Source organism: Hipposideros armiger, unplaced genomic scaffold (genome assembly GCF_001890085.2).
Source record: "Hipposideros armiger isolate ML-2016 unplaced genomic scaffold, ASM189008v1 scaffold_988, whole genome shotgun sequence".
Lineage (NCBI taxonomy): Eukaryota > Metazoa > Chordata > Mammalia > Chiroptera > Hipposideridae > Hipposideros > Hipposideros armiger.
This window is the reverse complement of record NW_017732338.1, coordinates 443482-467109: the sequence shown is the minus strand read 5'-3', so window position 1 is coordinate 467109 and position 23628 is coordinate 443482. Positions and strand designations below refer to the sequence as shown.

General features: G+C 50.9%; 2 protein-coding genes across 4 annotated transcripts; both read left to right on the top strand.

The window, feature by feature from the left end:
• The first annotated feature begins 861 nt into the window (after window positions 1-861).
• Window positions 862-12355, top strand: BTN3A3 (butyrophilin subfamily 3 member A3). Its single transcript, XM_019631228.1, has 10 exons — window positions 862-957; window positions 1994-2078; window positions 2340-2681; window positions 4213-4494; window positions 5905-6105; window positions 6239-6259; window positions 6342-6368; window positions 7179-7205; window positions 7620-7646; window positions 11014-12355. Exons 2-10 carry the CDS (start codon window positions 2000-2002, stop codon window positions 11694-11696), a joined length of 1689 nt encoding a protein of 562 aa, XP_019486773.1. The 5' UTR covers window positions 862-957; window positions 1994-1999; the 3' UTR covers window positions 11697-12355.
• A 1441-nt stretch (window positions 12356-13796) lies between these two features.
• Window positions 13797-22721, top strand: LOC109375720 (butyrophilin subfamily 2 member A2-like). 3 transcript variants are annotated; one of them, XR_002122629.1, is made up of 10 exons: window positions 13797-13986; window positions 14385-14498; window positions 15096-15443; window positions 15784-16065; window positions 17706-17873; window positions 18303-18323; window positions 18771-18791; window positions 18889-18915; window positions 20545-21491; window positions 21727-22721. XR_002122629.1 is itself a non-coding variant. In XM_019631230.1 (10 exons), exons 2-10 carry the CDS (start codon window positions 14426-14428, stop codon window positions 21165-21167), a joined length of 1455 nt encoding a protein of 484 aa, XP_019486775.1. In that variant the 5' UTR covers window positions 13797-13986; window positions 14385-14425; the 3' UTR covers window positions 21168-22721. The 3 variants fall into 3 exon arrangements, 2 of the variants coding, with proteins under 2 accessions (XP_019486775.1, XP_019486774.1); XM_019631230.1 differs by having other exon boundaries at window positions 20545-20656; window positions 20765-22721; XM_019631229.1 differs by having other exon boundaries at window positions 20545-22721.
• Window positions 22722-23628: the final 907 nt, after the last annotated feature.

The following is a 23628-nucleotide window of genomic DNA, read 5'->3' as shown; positions in this document are numbered from 1 at the left end:
CAAGCCAACTCTACCAGACAGAGGTATCTAGCCAAATTCCATCAGCCAAGGTCACATCAAAGCTCTGGGAGCTACAATCACCATCTTGAGACCCAAACAAAGTGTCTCGGGAGGTCCCAGGCCACAGATAGATCCACTGTGTGCCAAAGACCCCTTCCAGAAATGCATTCACATCTTATCTCGTCTAACCTCAGAAATACAGGCTCCTCCCGGCAGAGGAGAAGCAAATACAGGTGAAAATACAAATGCAGGTGAGGCGCAGAGGGCACATGAAACAAGTCAGCAATGCCCCAAATAGGACATTTGTGGACAATGTAAAACATGACACTGAGTCACTGGCAGCACTGCCTCTGGAAACCTGACAATTATATCATTCGGGGATGGATCTGAGACCCGAATTTCAGGGGTGCCAAAAAAGGTGGCACGGGCCTGGTTACTCTCCTTTCATACTTTCATTCGACTCTGCTGTAAAAGATGTTAGCAAATGGCCACAGTAGCCATTTAATTAATGCACATCTTCCTCCCCTCGCAAATTAACATATGTTAATTTTTCTGCTTAGTTCTGCTGCTAGATCTATTGTGATATCAAAGACATAAAATGGGCATATCTAATGAAATACTGATCACACACATCCATAACCAGGAATGATTCAAATAAGGAAGCACAGACACAAACAGTGTGGGAATCAGGGCTGCAACCTTTCTTCATTGTGTACCATACAACACAGGGTCCCTTTTCATGTTAACCTTTCGCCGCTGCATTCTGCCCAGCAACTGATGAGACACCCACTCTGAGCCAATCAGAAAACTAGTGCTTTCAAAGAGCGACTTGCACTGTTTCTTGTATTTCGCAGGCTATCTTCCGTTTCCCCGCTTTTCTTCAGATTGCAGACTCAACTATAATGGAGAACTATTGAGCGCCTTTGTTCTGTGATTTCCAGCGGGGAATGCCAAGGGGTAAGTGGGGAAATTTGGTTGGTAAAAGCCAGGCCCCAGGCCCTGTTAGTATAGAGATTGAGAAACTGAGAGTGAGCCCTAAGGGGAAGGGGTGTGGCGCTGTGAATGGGGAACAGAGGGGGCAGGGTGGAAGGCAGGGCAAAGGTAAGGATCCCGCATTCGGAAATTTGGTGGGAGGGAGATGACCTTAATGAAGGAACTTGACAACTGCATGTTCCTAGGAACTTACTGCGGTCAGAAAGGACCAAAGGACTATGTCCTCTCTGGGAATGTGTTCTCAGAGGTTCTTGAAAGAGAAGTGCCTTAAAGATATGAAAAGTTGCTCTTTGCAGAATTATTTGTGATGCAGAGAAATCTGAACCAACCTGCATATACAGTCGTTGGAGCGTGGATAACCAACACATCGTCCAATCATAAAGGGGTTTCCAACACTTATTCTGTCTGTTGGCCATCTCTATGTCCTCTCTGGAGAAATATCGGTTCAGGTCCTCTGCCCATCTTTTTAATTGGATTTTTTTTTTAATGTTGTGTGAGTTCCTTTTATTTTTTTAATATTACCTCTCCCCGTTATTGGATATATCATTTGTAAATATCTTGTCCCTTTCAATAGGTTGTCTTTTCGTTTTGTTGATGGTTTCCTTTGCTCTGCAAAAAGGTTTTAGTTTGATACAGTCTCAGGTCCTTATTTTTTCTTTTGTTGCCCTTGCTGGAGGAGACACACCCAAAAGGTTTTGCTAAGAGCAGTAGCAAAGATTTCACTGCCTATGTTTTCTTCTTGGAGTTTTATGGTTTCGGGTCTTACATTTAAGTCTTTTATCTATTTTGATGGATTTATTCTTGTACATGATGCAAGAAAGTGGTCCAATTTAATTTTTTTGCATGTATCTGTCCAGTTTTCAGAACACCACTTATTAAAGAGTGGTGGTCCCACCGCAATTCGGCCCTGGAGAGGCAGAGGTCTCGATGTGGAGTTCTCCATCTTCCAGGTTGTCATTTCTGCCCAGCTCCTTCTGGTATCGCTTTCTCTGTATCACAGGTAACGATGGCGAGGCCCCTGGACTCCCCTCTGCTCCACCTCCCTGTCTACCTTGCCTTGGTTCAGCTGCTCACCCCCTGCTCAGGTAGGGAACGGTTCTGTGTTTATGGATCTGAAGCAGTTAGTTACCTATGATGCCTAATGCCAGTCAGAACACTTTTGACTCCTCCCCTACCTGGAAGGCCCATGCAGACTGCAGATGCACACGCCATTGAGACAGACTGTACTTCTGTGAGGACTGAGTTCCTCTCTAAGCGTTTCTTACCTCACCCTCCCTGCCTGGGACACCGCCTTACCCTGAAGGCCCCAGCTCCTTCTAATGGAGTGTCTCCCTTCTGCTGACCAGCTCAGTTTGCTGTGATTGGACCCCCTGCACCCATCCTGGCCATGGTGGGTGAAGACGCTGAGCTGCCCTGTCACCTGTCCCCGAAGATGAGCGCGGAGACCATGGAGCTGAAGTGGGTGCAATCTGCACTCAGGCAGGTCATACACACGTACGCAAGTGGGAAGGAAGACACACAGATAGCAGAGTACCGAGGGAGAACTTCGATTTCAAGAGAGGAGATCACTGCGGGGAGGGCTGCACTCAGGATTCACAATGTCAGTGCCTCTGACAGTGGAAACTACCTGTGTTATTTCCAAGATGGCGACGTCTATGAAAAAGCCATGGTGGAGCTGAAGGTTGCAGGTGAGCCCAGGGTTTGTTCTGAGCTTGTTCTTCCATGGGACCAGGGAGCATAGGCTCCACACCTACCTCAGAGCACTTCTGGCTGCTCACGAGCAGCAGCGTCCACTGCCTCCCAACTTTGTTTCTCTGGGGCCCTTGCCAGACACAGGTTCTACTCCAGGAAGAGTCCCTCCTGTATCAAGTAAAGAACTCCCTCATGCTGCCACCAGGGTCTAAGCAGGGAAGTGGAGTCAGGGATATAGGAACAAGGAAGTCGTTCTCCAGTGACTGGCACACAGTCGTGTCCCAGGCGGTGTCGTGGGCTCTCCAGGTGCGTGCTGCCAGTGTCCTCGAGCCCCAGCCTCCAGCAGCACACCTGTTGTTGCAGTGAGGGACAACGCACACCTGTGGGTGCTGTGGGGATCTTAGTGAGAGGGCGACAGGGAAGACTAGGTATGGAATTCTGGCTGTGTGAGGGGCTTTGGGGGAGCTGATGGAAATGGGCTTTGCTGGGATCGGATGCTGTCAGGGAGATGCAGGGCTGTGACTGAGAATGGAGCTGCAGGCATGCACAGCAGGACAGAGCAGGTTGCATCACTGCTGTGGTCTGGACACTGTCTGTTTTCCTCTACGCTCAACCCCGATAGTTGAGCGGTCTCGATTTTGTCCTGACCCATCGCAGTAACTAAGTGCCCTTGTCTGACCCTGACATTGCAGAAAATTGCTCATGTCCCACAGGAAGCCAGGCCAAAGTCCACGCAGCAGGGCTGCATTTCCCTTTCTCCGGCGCTCCCTTGCCCTGTGGCTCCTGCCTGGGCTGGTCAGCGGGGAGCCAGAGCAGAGGATGGAAGGAACTGGCTATAGTTCCTTCCTGGAGATCACAGCTCCTCTTAAGAAAGCCCCCACTATGTGACTCTGTTCTTTCAGGTCTTCAAAAGGCTTCCTCTGGCCTCCCCTTGGGTTTAGCGGTTTAGGGGTGGGTAGTAACAGCTCCAGTGTCCCTGGCCCTGGGCCAGCTCTAGCCCGTGAAGTTTTCCCCTCTCTATAACCATGTGTTAGGAAAATTTCCCTGGGTCAAGAGACCAGAAAAAGAGGCTGCATTAATTACATCAAGAGTTTATTAAGGGAACTTACATATGAGGCAAGACAAGGATTGTGCATATCATCTGCACCACAGGGCCAGGGCTAAGGCCGGGGGTGGGGGTGGGGGCTGGGGGGTGGCAGGACACGAAGGGCAGACCCACCGGAGATAGGGGGAGCCACCTCACAAGCTGACCTGGGTCAGCGCGAGGGCCTGCCTGGCAGTCTCTAAGGGGGTTGCAGGAAGCACTCTCCGCTGTGGTCCAGATCTGGCTGGATCCAGCATGAGGGGCCAGCAGCTGGCCGGCAGCAGCCATATCCTGAAAACAGCATCTCCAGCAGCACACGTTTGTAAGCTGCTCTTGAGTGAAACCTGCTTGAGTCACCCTATGTGAATGTGACTCCATGCCTGTTGCCACCCTCACTGAAACAGGAGGCTCCCGGTAATTCAGGCTCCTTTTTCCTTCCACAGCACTGGGCTCTGATCTTCACATTGTAGTGAAAGATTATGAGGATGGAGGGATCCGTCTGGAGTGCACGTCTGTCGGCTGGTACCCCCAGCCCCAGATACAGTGGAGAGATATCAGGGGACAGAGCTTGCCTGCGGGGGCAGCACCCCTGGTTGCAGACAGAGCAGGCCTGTATACTGCCACAGCATCCGTGATCGTGGAGGGCAGCTCTGGGGAGGGGATCTCCTGTGTCATCAGAAATCCCCTGCTGGTCCAGGAAAAGACAGCCAGGGTCTCCATTGCAGGTGAGTGCCCTGCCCCGCCTCAGGTACACTGCACTGCACTGCACTGCAGCTATTGGGACAGGGACATGATTATCTGCTGCTGACCTGGGTGTGTGCCATGAGCGTAAGGCACCGAGCAGGAACAGGGAGCTTCCAGCTCCTGGAAAGCTGTTATGTCACAAACATTTACTGAGCAGTTCCTGTGTGCCACAAACTATGACAGGCCATGGGAGCTGGGGACAAATGGTAAAGATCAGAATCTCAAGCAGAAACATGAGAAAATGGGGGGAAATCTGTACAACCCATAGCTTAGAGAAAGGGCAAACCTCCTTAAAATATAAAACAACCCAGCAGAAAAATGAGCAAAGGACATAAATTATCAGTTCACAGAAAAGGAAATAAGACATGACATGATGTCCAATCTCACTCAATAAGGAAACATGTATTAAAACATTTCCTCTCCTGAGACTGGCAAAAACAAAACAAAACAAAGAAAACCAAGGTGGTTGATAACACATTCTGATGGCAGGATTGTGGGAGACAGTCACTCTTAGACATGTGTTGGTGTAACTCGGTATAATTTTGGTATAAACTGGCACAACTTCTATTGGGGGCACTATAGCAATCTTTATCCAAATACTTATTTATTGATCCAAAATCCCACTTTGGGGAATATATCTGACAGATGTACTTGTATGAAATGGCCCATGTAAATGGCTATTTCTTGTAGCATTAATTATAACAGCACAAAGTTAGGAACGGTGCAGATGCCCTCCAAGGACAACTCTCATGTCTGCACTGACACAGACACGTGCTGCGCTGATATGGAAAGCTGACAAGAGGCATGACTGACAGAGAAAAACAGGGTGCAGGCCAGCTTTCATAGAGCACTGTCTTTGGTGTACACAAGAAAAAAATAAGAATATATTTATGAGTATGTTTTTTAAATTTTATAAACACATGGCACTCACTCTGTGTGGGGCACTTCATAAGCATTTAATCCTTTACCCTCATGAGTTAGGTACTATTGTGACCCCATTTTTATAGATTAGAATCTGGGAACAGAGTGCGTAGACAGTTCAAGGTCGCAGTGCTAGTCAGGTAAAAGAGTCAGAATTTGAACCCAGGCCCTCCGGCCCCAAAGTTCACATTCTCAGTCACCATACTGAGCTAATGAGCAGCTAACAACCTGGGAGGCAGGAGGGAGCCAATGGGAGACTTAAATGACTTTGTATATATTTTTTGATATTTGAACCATTCCCATGTGAGAAGCAGACATTTCGAGACAAGTAATAGTATTATGTGATGGTGGGCGTTTACCGACCTGTCACCCCAAGTTCTGGGGCGCTTTAGGATGAGAACAATCACTTCTGGTCCCGAGCTACCCCTTGACCCCGCCCGAGGTCAGCGGCTGAGCCTGTCCCATTGCAGGCCCCTTCTTCTGGAGGGCGAGGCCCGGGGTGGCGGCCCTCGCGTGGACCCTGCCCACCCTGCTGGGGCTCCTGGTGGGGGCGGGGTGCTTCCTGTGGCGACAGCAGAAGGAGAACAAGGCCCTGGCCGAGGAGAAGGAGAGGGAACGGGCGGAGAAAGCAGCGGCGCTGGCGGAGGAGCAGCGGACGCGCAGCGAGAAGGGTGAGGCCCGCCCCGCGCGCCCCCCGACCCCCCACTCCCCCGCGCGCTCCGGCGTGGCTCGCTGCTAAGCGTTGTTTCCAGAGGCCCGCCCCTCCATCCCCGGGACAGCGCTTTTCTTTCTGCTTATCTCCAGAAAAGCTGCAGGACGAACTCAGTCAGTTCCGGGCCCCGGGCCCCACGGTGCCTGGGGGTCCCTGCTTGCGCGTGTCGGTGACTCCCCACGTTCCTCCCTGCAGGATGGAGAAAGGTCCAGTACCTGGCGCGTGAGTGCTCGCTCCCATCTCGGACTTTGCTCGGACATTTCCCAGCACCTCTACTCACCCCCAAGCGCCCCGGCAGAAAGACGGATGCCGGGGCGGGGGTGGGGACGGGGGTGGTTGGGCAGTGGATTTCCTTCGTGGAGAAAGGGGCTTCAGTCTCTCCCCACGGAGGGGCCGGGCTGCCTGCCCCCGGGATATTCAGGGAACCTTTCCGGCTTCTCTTTGGCTCTCTGAATGGCCAACATCACTGCTTTTGGCTTGGGGCCATTATTAAGCAAAACCAGGGTGACCTGACCACAAGCACCGGGTATGCGACAGTCGATCTGATAACACGGGACTGCAGAGTGACTAACGGCGGGGAGTGTCTACAGCGTGGACACGCTGGACGAAGGCAGAACTCGGGATGGGGCGAGTGGGAGCGGGAAGGCACGAGATTCCATCACGCCAGTCAGAACGGTGTGCAATTTAAAAATGTATGAATTGTTTCTTTCTGGAATTTTCCATTTCACATTTTCCGACCGAGGCTGACAGAAGGTAACTGAAACTGCGGAGAAGGGCGGACTGCTGTATAGATACACACAGAACAGATGTGCTGGTGACGGCTAGGGGAGTGCGTGCACAGGGCCTGCGGTGTCATTAGATGCAACTGATGTCCCAGACTTAATATTGAGGAGGGGGGAGGGGAGGACTGAGCAGGCAGAGGGAGAAGGTGGGGGGGGAGGTCCAAAAAGATTAGATGGGTGCAAAAGGAAGAGAAGGGAAAGGACTCAGAAATGACAGCTCAGGTGACATCTCTACCTGTCTTCTGTGTAGGTGGGGAGAAGTCGCAGGCCTATGCAGGTGAGTCACCCTGATCTCCTCTGGGTTCCTGGCACACGTGTACAAAGTGTTTAAAGCTTTTCTCTGCTGGGTGAGAAGCAATCAGATCTAGCCCAGAGGCTCGTTTTCTGAGGGTACCCCCCCTTTTCTAGAGCCTCAGAGAGGACCTTCAGATACAGCGTTCCCACCTGCTGACACACACGCTGACACCCGACACCCGACACCCTAGCAAAGCTTGCAGAGTGGTGGAGGGAAGGCACACGTTTTGATACGTTTTATGACTGATGGGGCAGAGCTGTAGGTGAAGGAAGCCGGCCATTGGGAGGGACTGAGGAGGGGAGAGAGAAGAGGCTTAGTGAGGAGAAGTGGGGGGAGAGCAGAAGCAGTGACCCTGCTTACCTGTGTCCCCTTCCTTCCTCCCTTCCTCCCTTCCAGAGTGGAAGCTGGCGCTCTTCCAAGCTGGTGAGTGAATCACTGTGTCCCCAGGACAACAGCTGAGGGACTGCACTCCCTTTCTCTTGTCTAAATCTTGACATTCCTGGAAGAAAAGTCCCCAGGACTGAGAGTTCCGGGTGGGCGACTCGAAGGTGTGCCCATGCCCAGGGCCCCTCCTGCTGAGAGCGCAGGGGACCAGGACCACTGCTGTCCTGGCTTCCCAGGATCTTCATGAGAAGGAAGTGGCATGAAGGGTGGCGCTGAGAGATACAGACTAGCACTATAGGAGAGAGAGTGAGCTGTCACTTAACCAAGCAGAGAGGCCATGCGACAGGTCTGTGCCTTTCCCAAGCTTCTGGCACCTCCTGCCGCTGTGTGTCCCCAAGTGACTTCATGTGTTGGAGCTTTAGTCTCCTCGTTTTTAGATGAGGATGGTAATTCCCACTATATGAGGGTTGAGGTAAAGACGGGATGAGGTAAGAAATGTGTATTGGTCAAAACACCCACAGGAAAGAGATGGCACGTTTAATACGGGCGGTTGTCTGATGGTGGGACACAAGTGTGGAGGCCGTGGCAGGAACAAGGTCTCTCAGACCAAGAAACAATGAAGACAACTCCATAGAACACAACAGAATTTGTTATAGGGTAATTTACTCACAGGGATGAAGGGTGGGAGCAGACAGAAGACCAGTCTGCACAGATATTCTCCACTAACATACCCATTACAGTACTTTTTAAATAGTATAACGCAGGGTCTGATGATTGAGAAGACCAAGGGACAAAGAGTGTGCGGTTCGAGCCGGGGCCACACCTCCTGGTGGCCTTGTGTTGGATGAGTGTTTATAATCCATACTGCCACCAGTTTGGTGTCTCTCTCAGTTGCCTTGCCATTTCAGCTGTTACTAACAAAAATACATACACGAGTATATGGCTACATCATGTCAGTGTAAGGAACACACATAATCACCAACCAGAAGGCTTTGGTGTGCTTGCTAAGGACAGTGAGTTTGCTCAAAGGTCACAGCATGAAAAGATGAAAGAAATCGGGACACAGAGATGGAGCTGGTTTTGTTCACAGCCATATCTACCCAGTGGTTGAACAGGGTTCAGAGAAGGAACTATTTACAAAGGCAGGGGTGCAGTTAAGGGAAACGAACAAGCAGTGAGTGGTGCCCCCACGCTCATGACAGGGAGCTGTCACCACCCATAGGCCTGAAGTCAGAGGGATAGGGAGCAGTTACTGGAGCCCAGAGGGAGCTGTAACTCAAGGATGGCTGCCTGAGAGCAGCCATGCTTTGTGAGAGCATCACCACCCGACACTGGCAGGGAGGAAGTGGGGAAAGAGCCTCTCTTCTCTGTCTCCCTCCAGTCCAGCTAGCCTCCCCTTGGCCAAGTTCAACAGGTAACCGAGGCAAGGGAGCCCAGTGATGCTGTCCGTACTGGACTGATTCCTGGGGCCCAGAAGAGGGTGGAGAGAGGTGAGTATGGGCCTGGGAGCACAGGAGAGGCAAGGCCTCCATTGCTGAAACGGGATTTTTTGATGTGTGATTGTGTGTATGTACTGGGATTGTGGTCTCGTGGAACCGAAGAATGGAGACGCGAACCAGAAAGGTAAAGTTGCAGATAAGCACAGTTTATTAGAAGAAAAAAATACATTTCAAAGAAGCAGAAGTAGGCCTGAGCAGTAGAGAATGGCTCAAGGGCCATTATTAGAAGAGAAAGTACACTCCAAAGAGTTTACAGCAGGCTGAACAAAAGAAGCTCAAAAGGCACTGACTGACCAGGACTTGGAGTTTTTATCTCTTCTTTCTCTAGAATGGGCTGTTCCTCTCTGGGTGTGGGACCACTTGATTGACACCTGTGATTGACAAGAGGATATTACCTCATCTTTTTAGACTGCACATGTTCATTCCCAGAATTCAGTCTATTATAATGATATTAATGAACTTCCGAGCAACTGTATGATATTATAAGAACGTTATAATGAAAAAAAAGAATGTTATAACGAGACCCGGGTGAAATGAAGGTCATTATGACCTTTATTGTGCAGGTGTGGGTGACTGATCTAATCCTGTCAGGTATTTTGTACCCATTTGTTTCCCCATAGGGATGGATAATTACAATGCAAAGGGGAAGTTTTGGGTAGAGAGAGGAGGTTTTTTGGGTGATGCATTCTGTGAGATGTGCAGGAATGCAGAGACCCAATGCCTGCCTCTAAATGCCTGCCTTGTTTTCCTCTTGAGAGATGTGATCCCCATAAAAGTCTCTGTGGAAAGTTGAAGGGCAGGAGGTCTTTGCTTCTGTATCTACTTCCTCTGGGCAGGGGCGTAGAGCTGTCCCTGCCTATTTGGGGGATTCACAGAGCTCTCTCACCCTTTTTGATCTCAGATGAGAGGAAGGGGTTTCAAGATCCACCTGGAAGACCGTGTTGGCTTCTTTAGTTGCAACTGGCAATCTTACTGGGGTGCCCTCTGTATCCCCAAGGCCCCTAAATGAGGACAAATAGATTTTAATTAGCAAATTTCTTAAAGAGCAGAGCTCAAAGCTATTGATGTAGGGCTTGGAAAGAACATTAAGCTTTAATGTTTACAATCAACAAGTATACTGGCCTGGGGAAATGTTGAAACCTATTTAGTCTCTGGGATGGAATTATCCAAGAGTTAGGTCCTGAATGGCTTGGGAAATATTGGGAAGTCAGGCTTTTAAGTAGTTATCTAAAGCAGGGGTGGGTGAGAGATATTCTGTGATTCAGTCTAGGGGCAATCTTTAGCATTCAGAAACTGATTAATCAAAGCCAGGGGCTAAGAAACTAAGGAAGAGGAGACTTAAAATCTCTATGGGAAAGGAAACTTAAAAGTTGTCCAGTGGAGGGGGGGTGAGGGAGCTACTGGCTTGTCCCATATCATTGCCACATGAGCACTCACTGCACACACCCTGTCCCGGGCGACACATACAACACGCGCTGTCTTGTTCTACCCTAGAGATTGGTATTTTTATCCCCATTTTACAGATAGCATATTGAGACTCCAAGAGATTCTGTAGCTGGGTCTATGGAAAAAGAGACTGCAGAGAAGGAAAAGTCATTCAGCTCAGGAGGGTGGGGCAAGGGCTGAAATGTAAGTCTCTGTGAGGAAAGCACGGGTGGGCAGAGTCACCTAGGGAGAGGAACAGGAAAAGGTAGGAGGAAGATGCAAGATGCCCTAACCCTCCTCTTCGCCCCACCCCTCCCCACAGACCCCTGGGTTTCTCTTGGCATTGCTAAGGGCCACATCCAGGGTAGTCTGGGGACACCGGGCCCTGGGCTTGGGCCTCCTCAACCAGACCCAGACCTCGAAGGCTGAGGCTTAGGTCTGAGAAGAGTGGCTGACCCCACACCATTCCGAACCCCCTGCAGAGGATGTGACTCTGGATCCAGACATTGCAAACCCCATCCTCCTTGTTTCCGAGGACCAGAGGAGCCTGCGGCGGGCAGAAGCGCGGCAGAGTGTGCCAGACAAGCCTGAGAGATTTCAGTGGCTCTGCTGTGTGCTCGGCTGCGAGAGCTTCACGTCGGGGAGACATTTTTGGGAAGTGGAGGTGGGGGACAGGAAAGAGTGGCATATTGGGGTGTGTATGGAGAATGTGAAGAAAAATTGTTCCGTGAAAATGACCCCCGAGAATGGGTTCTGGACTATGGGGCTGTCTATCGGGTGTGACTACCAGGCTCTCACTGACCCCCGCACCAAACTGACAGTTGCCAGCCCTCCTCAGAGAGTGGGGGTTTTCCTGGACTATGAGACAGGAGAGGTTTCATTCTACAATGCCATCGATGGATCAAATCTCTACACTTTCCCACACACGTCCTTCTCTGGGCCTTTGTGTCCTGTTTTCAGGATTTTGACATTGGACCCCACGGCCTTGACCATTTGCCCAGCGCAGAAAGGAGTGGGGGCTTCACCTGCAACTGACCTAGTGTCTGATCCTTCCCTGGAGACCCCCGAGTTCCCCAGCTCAACTGATGGTACAACTGAAGTGACATCTTCGCTGCTCCCTGCCCAGTCTGGAACCGAAGGCCTCGTCCTGAACAGGAACTCATAAAATAAAATATTTACTGAAAGAACACACTGAGCGAAGCACTTCAATAATATTAATTCAGTTTTTCCACATGACAAGTGAGTACTGTTTTATTACCTTTGTATAGATAAGGAGGCTGAAAAGTGAATTAATGCTCCAGAGGTAACTCGGCTGGTAGATGACAGCAGGATCTGAACAATAGTAGCTACTATTGTTTACAGTATAAAATGTGCTGGATGCTGTGCTCCAAGGGAACTTCTCACCAGCCCTCACAACAACCCTGAGAAGCAGCCTTATTTGGAGAGTGTGGAAATTGAGGCATGACCAAGGTAAGTGACTTACGTGGTTCACACAGAAAGCTGTCCAGCTGGGAGCAACTACAGGCCCACGTCTTAGCCAATAATGGGCACATGTGCCCACCTGCCAATGTGATGCATGATCATGGGTCTACTTTGAAGGTCTCTAGGAAGCCCAACGTCATACCTAAAGGTCGTCTGTAGGACACGAATTTGGGAGGAAAGGACGCTAGATGACTTCAGTGGAATTTTTCTCACACTGTTCAACCCATCTCCAGCAGAGGAACACTCCACCCCTGATCATACAGATGTTTCTTTCAACCAATGGGCCCTGGGGAAAAGCCACTGTTATTGTTCACCACTGTACCCCTCTACTGTCATGTGGTTGTCCAGTTACATTTGTTAAATAAATTTGTTAACAATCTTCACTCTTCAACTGAGCTTCTTCTAGATTTTAAGCACCCACAGTTTACTCACTACAGTGTCACAGTTTACCTCATTGCAACATTCTCATGCAATTCTTATTGTATTAGTTTTCTATTGCTGCTGTAACAAATTACTACAAACCTTGAGACCCAAAACAACACAAATTCATCTGCAGGTCAGAGTGCAACCGGGGTCTCCCCAGGCTGAAAGCACGGTATCTGCAGGCTCCTTCCTTTCTGGAGGATCTAGGGAAAAAGCTGCCTGTTGCTCATTGATTGTTGGTAGAACTGAGTTTCCTGCAGTGGGGGACTGAAGTTGCCATTCGTTACTGGCAGTCAGAAGAAGCTTAGCACACTCCAGCCTGGGGACGGCCAGACTGGTTTTTGGAGGAGATGGATGGGAGGGCTGGGTGGGATTTCCCGAGATGGAAACGGAATGGAGGGAACACCTCATTAGTAGGGCATGGTATGGGGAACAGAGTGCTGGCCGTGGGGTCACAGTAGTGGCATGAAAGGCTCCCATGGAGCCATTGCTGGTGTGCTAATTGCAGTATTGAATTGAGTCAGAAAGAAACTGGGAGACGCATTTAGGGACTTGTGGGAAATGTTCTCAAATGTGCCTTGGGAAGATTATTCTAGAAGAAAGCTATACAAGGTCCCGATTGGGGTCTGTGAGACAGAAAGGGGAGCATCTTGTGGGTGTAGGAGGCGCTGCACTCAACCAGCCCACCGACCGGCGGACGAGAAGCCCACCCAGAAGGTTCGTTCGAGGCCAACTTCCTGCAGGCTCTGGGGCGCCACCTGCCTGAGGGGAAGGGCTTTGGCCTCTCACAGCACCCTGGCGTCACTCCGTGGTTTCTGAGTGAATGACGAGGTCCCCAGAACAGCAGCTGCGGCTGTCAGTCTGGCTTCATTCTCCACCCCCAACCCCTCCCTGCGTCTCCCCCTGCCCATTACCCCCACAAACCCAGCAACTTGAAAGAGCTTCCTTGGCTGTAGTACAAGGGTTGCTTATGTTCATTTCATCATCTGCCCACTCCCACCCACAACCTCTGCGCGTACACACACACACACACACACACACACACACACACACACACCCTCCCTCCTCGTGGTTAGCAGCGACGCCAGCCACAATCTGCGGGGAATCGTAAGGCTTTGCAAATAAATGAAGTGAAATACAAAATCCTGCTTCTGAAAAGAGAAAAAGGAACGAAAAAGGGTAGATAATCTCAAAAGGCTATTTATAGTTGGGTTTTTTTAACGCGTCAACTGTTTCTGTGTATTCTACCTAGCAACTGGTGAGGAGTAGGCTCAGGGATGCCATTGGCTGGTTGGCCCGCCGCCGGCCAATCCTGGGCTCTGAACCATCACTGGAAATCTTGGGACTCTGATCACAGAGGACGCTGGGTCCCGGGTCTCCAGCAGCGCACAGTCACTGATGGGAGAAGAGGAAGTTTTCTCCTCCGCGTTAGGGACGGTTTGCTCTCCGGTTGCGACCGTACCCATGGACGGGTTAGAGAGAGGGACAACCAGAAAATCGTCGTTTGAGCTTCCGCGGAGGGAGGAAGACGCAGAAGTTAATTCTGGCAGGTGGGAATGGAGGGGGCGCTCCGCTCCAGGCGGGGCGGATGGGGGGACGCAACCCGGGTGGGAAAGGCGGGTGCGGGAGAGGGGCTTCCTGGGGGGGCTCCACGCCTGGCGTCCCCTGGGGTCGCACAGCCTGAGGACGGGAGAAGGACAGAGGAAGGTGTGGAAGAATATCAGGTGACAACTGAAGAAACTCAACTCTGACCGAGACGTGAGCTGAGCAGGGCGGATCGTTGTATGTTGGCTTATTCCATGGAATGTTCAACAAGTCAATCAGTCGGGAGAGGAGGGGGGTGTCCAGGACAGAAGTGGGGCGCTGATGGCACCAACAGGGCGTTTGCGGAGGCCAGGACTGTAGTGCCAGATCTCCCTGGCTGATTTCCCCACGTCTGCGCCCCCAGCCTGCGGTCCTGCGCCTCCTGGGTGACTCGTTCCGGGTGCTATGAAGTCCGCGGCTTCTCGGCCTGACTCCCTGCTCTTCTTCGCCCTCCTGCGCCTTTTTGCACTGGCCTCAGGTAGGGGAGCTCCTGTCAAGGCAGGAAAGTCTCTGCTTCCCCTCTGCGCACGGGCAGAGTGAAGAGGGACCGCCGCGGCGCGCTCTTACCCTTTTATTCTGCACATGTGCACTGAATTTATACGGACGCCTGGGGCAGAAATGCAAACAACTCCACATAATCAAAATACCATTTAAGCTTTTAATTCGTGTAAAATATTACGAGACTGTTCACATTTTTTATTCCACATGTTCAAATGTTGTATATGTAGTTTACATTTACAGCACATTTTCAGGTGGGACTAGCTAGTGGCTACCAGACCCGACAGTGCGAGTTCCCACTATGCTCCAGGCACTGGGCTAGACTGGGGAACAGGAGCAAACCTCTGTAAGCCCGGGGCCTGTAGGGTGCTCGGTGTGTGCTTCTCAACGTTTCTTCACCAAGCACTCGCAGCCTCACCAGATACCCTAGGTATCTGCTGCCCCCAGCTGGCTACTGGTCCCCCAGAGTCCTCAGCCCAGGGAGCCTCTATGTCCACCCCCTGGAATAGCCTCTCCCTTTCCTGCCTGAGATGGTGGGTGGCTGGTGCCCGTCTGATTCTGCCCCTTTGCTGAACAGCCAAGTTTACTGTTGTGGGGCCAGCCAATCCCATCCTGGCCATGGTGGGAGAAAACACCACGTTTCACTGCCACCTGTCACCTGAGAAAAGTGCGGAGGACATGGAGGTGCGGTGGTTCCGGTCGCAGTTCTCCCCGGCGGTGCTGGTGTACAAGGGCGGGCGAGAAAGGACCGAGGAGCAGATGGAGGAGTACCGCGGCCGGACAACCTTTGTGAGCGAGGACATCAGCCGGGGCAGCGTGGCGCTCACCATACACAACGTCACGGCCCACGACAACGGCGTGTACCGCTGTTACTTCCAGCAGGGCAGGTCCTATGAGGAGGCCATCATGCGCTTGATAGTGGCAGGTACGTTGTTGGGCTTTGTTTGGTTGCATTTTCACAGTGTAACTCTTGGGGCAAGTTTCTCTCCAGGCTTCAGGCCCACTGCAGCAGGTGGGGTTTTGCCTAGAATCCCTTTAACTGGGGAGGGCTGCTGCCTTCTGCCCAAGAGTCCACTGAGTGGGTTTGCTCCCCTGAGCTGTGGCCATGGAGTCTGAAGAAGCACACACTGAACTCAGCTGCAGCCTTGAGCAGGGGAGAATGCTCAATCCCTACAGATTATTCTCATGCTCCCTCTTAGATCTCAAAGGGTCTTTGTCAGCAACATGCTTTAGAATTAGATATAGACATGCTTCTCTGCCCCCAGGCCTGGGCTCCCAGCCCCTCATTGAAATGAGGGACCACGAGGATGGGGGCCTCTGGCTGGAATGCACATCTGTGGGGTGGTACCCAGAGCCCCGCGCAGTGTGGAGGGACCCTTACGGCAAGATTGTGCCCGCCCTGGAGGAGACTTACACTGAGGACCCGGATGGCCTCTTCAGAGTCACCATGGCTGTGATCGTCAGGGACTGCTCTGTGAGGAACATGACCTGCTCTGTCAACAACACGCTGCTCGGCCAGGAGAAGGACTCCGTGATTTTCATTCCAGGTCAGTTCCCTGCCCCCTGGAGGCCCATCGCATGGATGCAGGATCCTTAGAGGACAGATTGGAGCCTGAGCTGGTGTGGGGAGCAGGGTGGAATGGTCCTGAGCCCTGAAGAGCTGCAGGCTGCAGCTGAGCTGAGGCCTCTCCCCTTGTCACAAGGGACCATCAGAGAGTCTCAAAACACACGAGTCAGAGCTTCTTCTCTGTGGGTGAATATGAAAGTTTCCCTCCTGCTGTGGTTCTTATCCTGCAGCACATTTTAAAACATTTAGAAAAATCATAAAAGATGGAGGGTGGCATGGACAGGTGGCTGTCTACACTGGTGGTGCTGTACGCTGAGGCCTCCCTTCCTGCCCATGCAACTCTCCAAGGGATAGACCTGGGGGAGCTCTCTATCTACAGACATTCGTAAATTCATTCAACAAATACTTAGCAAGAATCATAAATGTTCAAGGCACTGTTCTAGACACCAGAGAAAAATCAGTGAACAAGACACATGAAGATTCCTACTCTCAGAGGGCTCACAATCTAGAGCAGCAGAGAGTAATCAATAAGATAATTAAAACAAGAAGTGCAATAATTATTTAACTGTATTATATCAGATGGTGATAAGCACTGTTGAGAAGTTAATCAGAGAAGGGCTAGGGACACGGAGAGTTGTAATTCTAAATACTATGGTCAAGGACGGCTTCACTGAAAAGATGGCCATTGGGCAAGTGAGGAAAGAGCCATGCAGATATTTGAGGTCTGAGCAAGTCAGGTAGCAAGAACAGCGTATGCAAAGGACCCAAGGCAGGAGCATATCTGGCAATTAGTCTTTGGCTTTTAGTCTGAGTGAGATAGGAAACATTACAGGGTTCTGGGCAAAGAAACAGCATGATCTCACTTGGGCTGCTGTGCTGAGGACAGGCTGCACAGGATGTGGGTGGAAGCAGGGAGGGGGCTTTGCAGTATTCCAGGCAAGAGTGATGGTGGCTTCTACCAGGATGGTGGCTGTGCTGACACTGCAGCGCTGGTTAGCTTTTATCCATCCTGGTTCTGCCCACGGGGAGTCCAGGTGTTTATGCTTTTCTATCTCATGGGCCCTGTCAAATGACAAAACTAAGACAATTTAGTAACGAGTTTGACGTCTTGTGTTCAAGGGAAAACCATCTCTGGATCAGGGAAGTACAGGGTCTTGCCAACAGTGGAGACTCTTCCTGAGGGATTTTGGGCAAGAGCGAGGGTTACAGAGGTGGAAACAGGTGTGACTGGGGAGGCAGTCAAGGTCTCCTCCTAAGGCCTGCAGGTCCTGTTTCCGAGGGCAAGGATCGGGGTTGGCGTTGTTAGGTTTCCTTGACAATGTGGTTTCCCATACATACGTGCAGGCTGACTTGGATGTAGATTTGTGACGTGGGACACTGAGGTGGCCTCCATTCTGTGGGTGCCAATATATGAATTAACTTCATCAGCCCCCAGCCCTGGCCACCATGGTGGGGGGTGTGGGGAAGGCAGTGCAGAGCCAACGCCTTTTTCTTCACCTGAGGTCTCTGAAAGAGAAGCCAACAGAGTAGGGACCTGAGGAAGCTCCTCATCCTGAGGGGCGCTCTCACCCTGAGTCCCTCTTTTCTCACTAAGTGGGACTTTTCTGGCCCTCTCTCCAGAACCCATTATTCCCAGCAGTTCTCCCTGGACGGTGATCCTGGCTGTCACCCTGCCTGCTCTGTTCCTCCTCATCACTGGGAGCATCTGTCTTATCAGGAAACTCTACAGAGATAAAGAGACTCTGTCAATGGAAAAAGACCTTGAAAATAAAGAGAAAGAAATTGCACGTAAGAAACTGGGGAGAGAACGTTGGAAAAAGAGAAAGAACATCTAATAAAAGGTAAAAGAGCAGGAGGACAGTTCACTGTCATTCAAAGGACACAGCTCAGGCAGCTATAAGCCTGGTAAGCAGAGAGGATGAAGAGGCAGCAGCCGCTAGGGCTTGGGGCTCGCTTTCACCTATTCTGCAAATGTTGACTCCATTCACCTGGCTACAGAGAGCACTACATTGTTTAACAAAAGCAAACCTAAATACATACTGGCAATACCCAGTCATATATCATTTCTGGTATCTGGATAATTTCCTGGGTGAGGGGGAGAGAGATGGCAGGTTCATAGAAAGTTCTAGGCCTTCATTGTTTAATCCAGACTCAAATTCTCTAGTTCTTCTGTTGAAGACATTCATTTGTTTTTGTTTTTGTTTTTGTTTTTTTCAGAGCAACTTCGAGAAGAATTGCGTAAGTTTAGCTTTTCCTGACAACTCCATGCACAGTTTATATTCTGCTCAAAGGACACAGCTCAGGCAGCTATAAGCCTGGGAAGCAGAGAGGATGAAGAGGCAGCAGCTTAGGGCTTGGAGCTCTGGCATCCTTGTTGTTAATCCCTTGGCGCTCACTTTCATTCATTCTGCAAACGTTGAATCCATTCACCTGGCTACAGAGAGCACTACATTGTTGAACAAAAGCAAACCTAAATACATACTGGCAAAATCCAGCAACTTGGTGATATATCATTTCTGGTATTTGGATAATTTCCTGGGTGTGGGGGAGGGAGGTGGCAGGTTCATAGAAAGTGCTAGGCCTTCATTGTTTAATCCAGACTCAAATTCTCTAGCTCTTCTGTTGAAGATATTCATTTGTTTCTGTTTTTTGTTTTGTTTTGTTTTGTTGTGTTGTGTTTTTCAGAGCAACTTCAAGAAGAATTGCGTAAGTTTAGCATTTCCTGACAACTCCACGCACAGTTTGTATTCTGCTTGGTTACAGTTGTCTGGTGACACTCACCTCTCTGTCTGTCCCATTGCAGGATGGAGAAGAAGCATCGTACATGCTGGTGAGCGCCTCTGACACCCCCTCAGACCCTGAGCTTTCTCCCCATTAGCCAGTCAACAGGACACAAGAGAGGAGATGCACAAGGGGACCTAAGGCAGGCTGGGGGCAGCAAGGGCTAGGGCCGGTTCACTGGCAGCATCCCCTCCCCTCTGGTGCAGGACACCTGTGCTTCTGTCAGGGAATTCCTGTAGCTCTTAGTCAACTTTCTTCTCACTGTCCTTTCTTCTTTAGCGTAATTTCATCCATGATTACCAGAGGTTGACCACAGAGGTAACCTCCCCAAAGGTTATGTTTCAGTAGTTGTTGCCCTTTGGATCCTGGATTAATTTGAAAGAAAATGATATTGGCTAAGCTATTTATAACCTGGGAGACTATACAGATGCTGCACAATTGAAGCACCATATGTGGGACAGGCAGTAAGCATCTCCAAGCCTGTCTCAGGGGTAGACAAACACATGCCAGAAATGCCTTCCTGCCCCAGGAGAACACTGATGCTATGTCCAGCTTTCGAGGGGAGGGGGTTGGGCTCATGGGAACGCAGAGAATCCAATTGCGTATCCTCCATGAACATTTTGCATTTTATGATTTGTCACCTTCTGCTCAAAGGCGCCAAATAATCCAGGCCTTACTACCGTGTTTCCCTGAAAATAAGACCTAACTGGAAAATAAGCCCTAGCATGATTTTCAGGGTGCTTGTAATATAAGCCCTACCCCAAATAAGCCCAGTTAAGTTCGCCGGCCAGACATGACTGTATTTGAATCATGTAGAGTTTTGTACATGAATAAATGAATAAAATGCATCTTTTGGAGCAAATATTAACATAAGACCCGGTCTTATTTTCGGGGAAACACAGTAGATACCATGGTACTTGCACCCTACCTCTTTAGGTGAATTTCAAAATTGTCACAGTCAGGCATGTCAGTGTGGGGAAAGGGGGCCACTTGAACACAACAGAAGCTTAGATTGACTCGGGAATGATAACTGTAGAGGGGAGAGGTCTGCAGAATGTCAGGGTCGCAAGCATTTCCTGTATCCAGAGAGGCCGCATCTGCCGTCCCTCAGACCCAGGTTTTCAAAGCAAAACTGGATGGAAATCGTTCCCCCACCTTTCACCAGACACACCTCTCAGGCAGCAGGTTTGCTTTTGGAGACATCATCCTCCTTATTTAGCCTAGGAAGGGCACTTTGTTGGTCACTGAAGTCAGTTGTCACCTGGTTAAGCTGGTGGAACATAAGAGGACCCATGCAGGGACCAGAAATAGGCCTCAACCTCTTCGTGGGGCGCAGGGAGGGGGCAGGGCCTCCGCGGGCTTAAGCCAAGTTGGAAAGCTTCCAACCAACTACGGTCCCAGAGAGCGCATGTCTTGAATAGAAAAAGGGGCAGATCTAAGAATCTGGAGAGACGGCGGGAGCCATGAATCCAGCTCATTCTCTAACCGTTCTCACTTCTTAGAGCCCCCACTACCCTCCACCGCTCAGGCCAGAGAAGCGCAGCCTCACTCCGTGCTTCTCTCTCTGCCTGGAGTCCGGGTCGGGGGCCCGCGTGGGAAAGGCCGCCCCGCGGGGTCTCCCCCAGCTTTGGGGGCCCTCTCTGAGGCCCCAGGCCTAAACCTGAGACTTCCTCCGCAGCCGATGTGGTCCTGGACCCAGACACCGCCCACCCCGAGCTCTTCCTGGCGGAGGACCGCAGAAGCGTGCGGCGGGGCCCCTCCAGGCAGAGCCTGCCTGACAATCCCGAGAGGTTCGACTGCCGGCCGTGCGTCCTGGGCGGGGAGAGCTACTCCTCCGGGAGGCACTACTGGGAGGTGGAGGTTGAGAACGTGATGGTCTGGGCCGTGGGGGTTTGTAGGGACGGCGTGGAGAGGAAAGGGGAGGCGCTGCTGGTCCCGGAGAACGGCTTCTGGACCCTGGAGATGTTCGGGAACCAGTACCGCGTGCTGTGCGCCCCTGAGAAGATCCTTCCGCTGAAAGAGCGCCTCCGCCGGGTGGGCATCTTCCTGGACTACGAAGCTGGAGACATCTCCTTCTATAACATGAGGGACAGGTCGCACCTCTACACGTGTCCCCGTTCGCTCTTCTCTGGGCCCCTGAGACCCTTCTTCAGGCTGGGGTCTGACGACAGCCCCCTCTTCATCTGCCCAGCGTTCACAGGGGCCCGTGGGATCATGGTGCCCGAGGGTGGCCTGGTCCTTTACAGGCCGGGGACCCGCCACCGCCACCAGCCCCAATTCCTTGGCTTCAGAGTCAGGTAGAGACGCCCTGGCCCTCTCTGCTGGCGGAGCACAGCGCCCAGAGAAAAGCAGCCTTCTTCCCTCTGGTCACGTAAGACTCCTCCAGAGGCCCCCTTGACACTCTCTTCAGGCACTAGCTCCATCTCTCCCTCATTGGGCTGTTGCTTTAGTAGCTCATCTGCTTGTAACGGTGGGGCAGGGGCCCATCTCAGGGGAACTAGTGCTGCCACATGGCTTCCAACCAAGAAGAGACTGGGAGGAACTGACAAGCCGAAAACCTGCTTTAACATCAGGGCGACACATTCAGCATGGTGCTTGAGTTGACATCAGACACTGTGGATTTGGGTGAGGGCACAGGGGTCTGAGAGGATGGAGAGAACCCCAGGGTCTTCTAAGGGGGGGGGGCGCGCCACATTGGAGGTCAGTGACACAGGAAGAGGGACCATAGAGCTGGGGCCTGGGGGGTGGGGAGGGCGCGGACAGGGCTGTTGGCATGGCTAAGCCTCACCGTGACAGCCGAGGGGTTCCAGGACCTTATGGTTTATTTCCACCCCACACCCAAGATTTCCAACCCACACAGGAAAGCTCCCCAGACCGAGAACTGGGATGAGAGATGAGGACACCTCTAGACCTGGCCGGCTCAGGAGCCCCTGCAGTGCACAAGGAGTCAGTGCTCGGTGCCAGTGGCCTGAGGTGGAAGGTCCTGGCCAAGCAGGCAAGCAGTGAACCCAGCCAGTTACAGGTCCAGCTCCATGGGGACTGCCGCGGTGTCCAGTTTCTTGTCAGGATGCGTTTATATACTTAAAAATTACTGAGGACCCCAAAGAGCTTTCGCTCGTTTTGCTTATATCTGCCAATATTTACTAAATTGGATTGAAAAGTCTTTAAAGGTGTATTTATTAACCTATATTTAAATGAAAGTTATAAACTGATTACAAACTAATATAAATAACGTTTTGTGAAAAATAACTTGTTTGCAAAGCAAAATAAGTGTTAAGTGAGGTGTGTGGAATTGTTTGTTTTGCAAATATTATGTCCGCCTTAATAGAAGACAGAATTCTCATATCTGTTGATGGAAGAACATCCAAACCAGTAGATAATTTTCAGAAGAGTGTTTTTGAGCCAAACTGATGACATTGCTGGGAAGCAAGATCTCAGATGCTCTGGGGAATGACAGTTTTGCAGTGTCTTTTATGCATTTGGATTTAAGGAGGGAAGGTAAGTAAGATTGCACAAAGGTGGGAGAAAGCAAGGTGTGTTGCGAGCTGGCTGGGATCAGCCTGGGACACTGAGGCTTTAGGTTGGCAAGCTTGGGTCTCCAGGTAGATACAGGCCTGGGGTGAGCAGCTTTGGAGCGGTTTGGTGGGGACCTTTGGGACAGTGCTTCTGCCTTAAACTGCTTCCAGATAACGCAAGTGCGAAGAGTAAAGATCCCAGCTTGCTGATACGAATAGCTTATGGACAAAGGGACTCATTGCTCATGGACTGTGGACTTGCATTTTCGATATGCATGACCGCTCTGGGACTTTCCACCATGCTTCACATGCTTGGGACTTTCTACTGCGGACTTGTACACAGTTTCTATTTGCCTCAGTTTCACCTTGCCTAGCTATATCATTGGTTTATATTGAGTATAACATAGCTTGTTGCTGAGGAGAAATTGTTTGTCTTCAGCCCATAAGTTTTAGCTTTAGGGAGTTGCTCCTTACAATGAGGAAATTGCTTTCCCTTAAACACCTTGTATATCCAATAAACGATGTCTTAGTCTGTTGCCAGCAGGCTGAGGCCCTCCTGTCACCAGCTTTTGTCTCTATTCTCTTTATTTCTTGTCTCCCACCCAATCCTCTCAGGTGCCCTTTTGGTGACCTGGCTGACGAGTCAAGAGCACTCGTTGAGTGAGCTGGTCTCGTTCAAAGGTGCAGGACACTTAAGAGCATGTGCTCCTTAAAGGGTGGTTACCCCTCCCAGGGGCCTGAAAAAGAGGATCGCTTCTGGCATTTCGAGGGCGTGTGAACCTAGATGTACAAGGACAATGGACAGGGCTTGCTTAAGGCCAAGATCGCCTTTTACTGAAAAGGTTGTCAGGAGGGGATTAGGCATGGGAAACTGGGGTCTCCCCTCATCTTTCTACCAACAAGGCAATAAAACCACTCTGTTCCTACAGAATGGAAAAAGTACAGCTGTGTGCAGCTGGGTGGCTCTTCATTCTCTGGGACTCTGAGCTCTGCCTCCCATGGGTTCAAAGCCTGAGGATACACAGAAGTGAAAACTGACTGTCCTAGGGTGAGGGTGAGGAGAGAGATGGTGGTAAACTGTCCTCCATTCTCCTTAGGGGACATTCAGGTCTCTTGGAATGTGACCATAAGGTTGGCTAACCCATTTCTCCTCCCCCAAGTAACTTGAAGGCACACTAATTTGTAGTTGATAGTTTGGTATGGGGGAGTGGTGTAAGAGCCAGGGGTAGGGAGTGGAGGCTGCAGGT

Excerpts from the sequence above, each read along its gene's own strand:
- BTN3A3 (XM_019631228.1), top strand. The coding sequence starts at position 2,000 with ATGGCGAGGCCCCTGGACTCCCCTCTGCTCCACCTCCCTGTCTACCTT. Across the intron at positions 6,106-6,238 it reads GCGGACGCGCAGCGAGAAGG|AAAAGCTGCAGGACGAACTC; the intron begins GTGAGGCCCGCC and ends GCTTATCTCCAG. Across the intron at positions 6,369-7,178 it reads AAAGGTCCAGTACCTGGCGC|GTGGGGAGAAGTCGCAGGCC; the intron begins GTGAGTGCTCGC and ends TCTTCTGTGTAG.
- LOC109375720 (XM_019631229.1), top strand. The coding sequence starts at position 14,426 with ATGAAGTCCGCGGCTTCTCGGCCTGACTCCCTGCTCTTCTTCGCCCTC. Across the intron at positions 15,444-15,783 it reads CATGCGCTTGATAGTGGCAG|GCCTGGGCTCCCAGCCCCTC; the intron begins GTACGTTGTTGG and ends CTCTGCCCCCAG. Across the intron at positions 18,792-18,888 it reads GCAACTTCAAGAAGAATTGC|GATGGAGAAGAAGCATCGTA; the intron begins GTAAGTTTAGCA and ends GTCCCATTGCAG.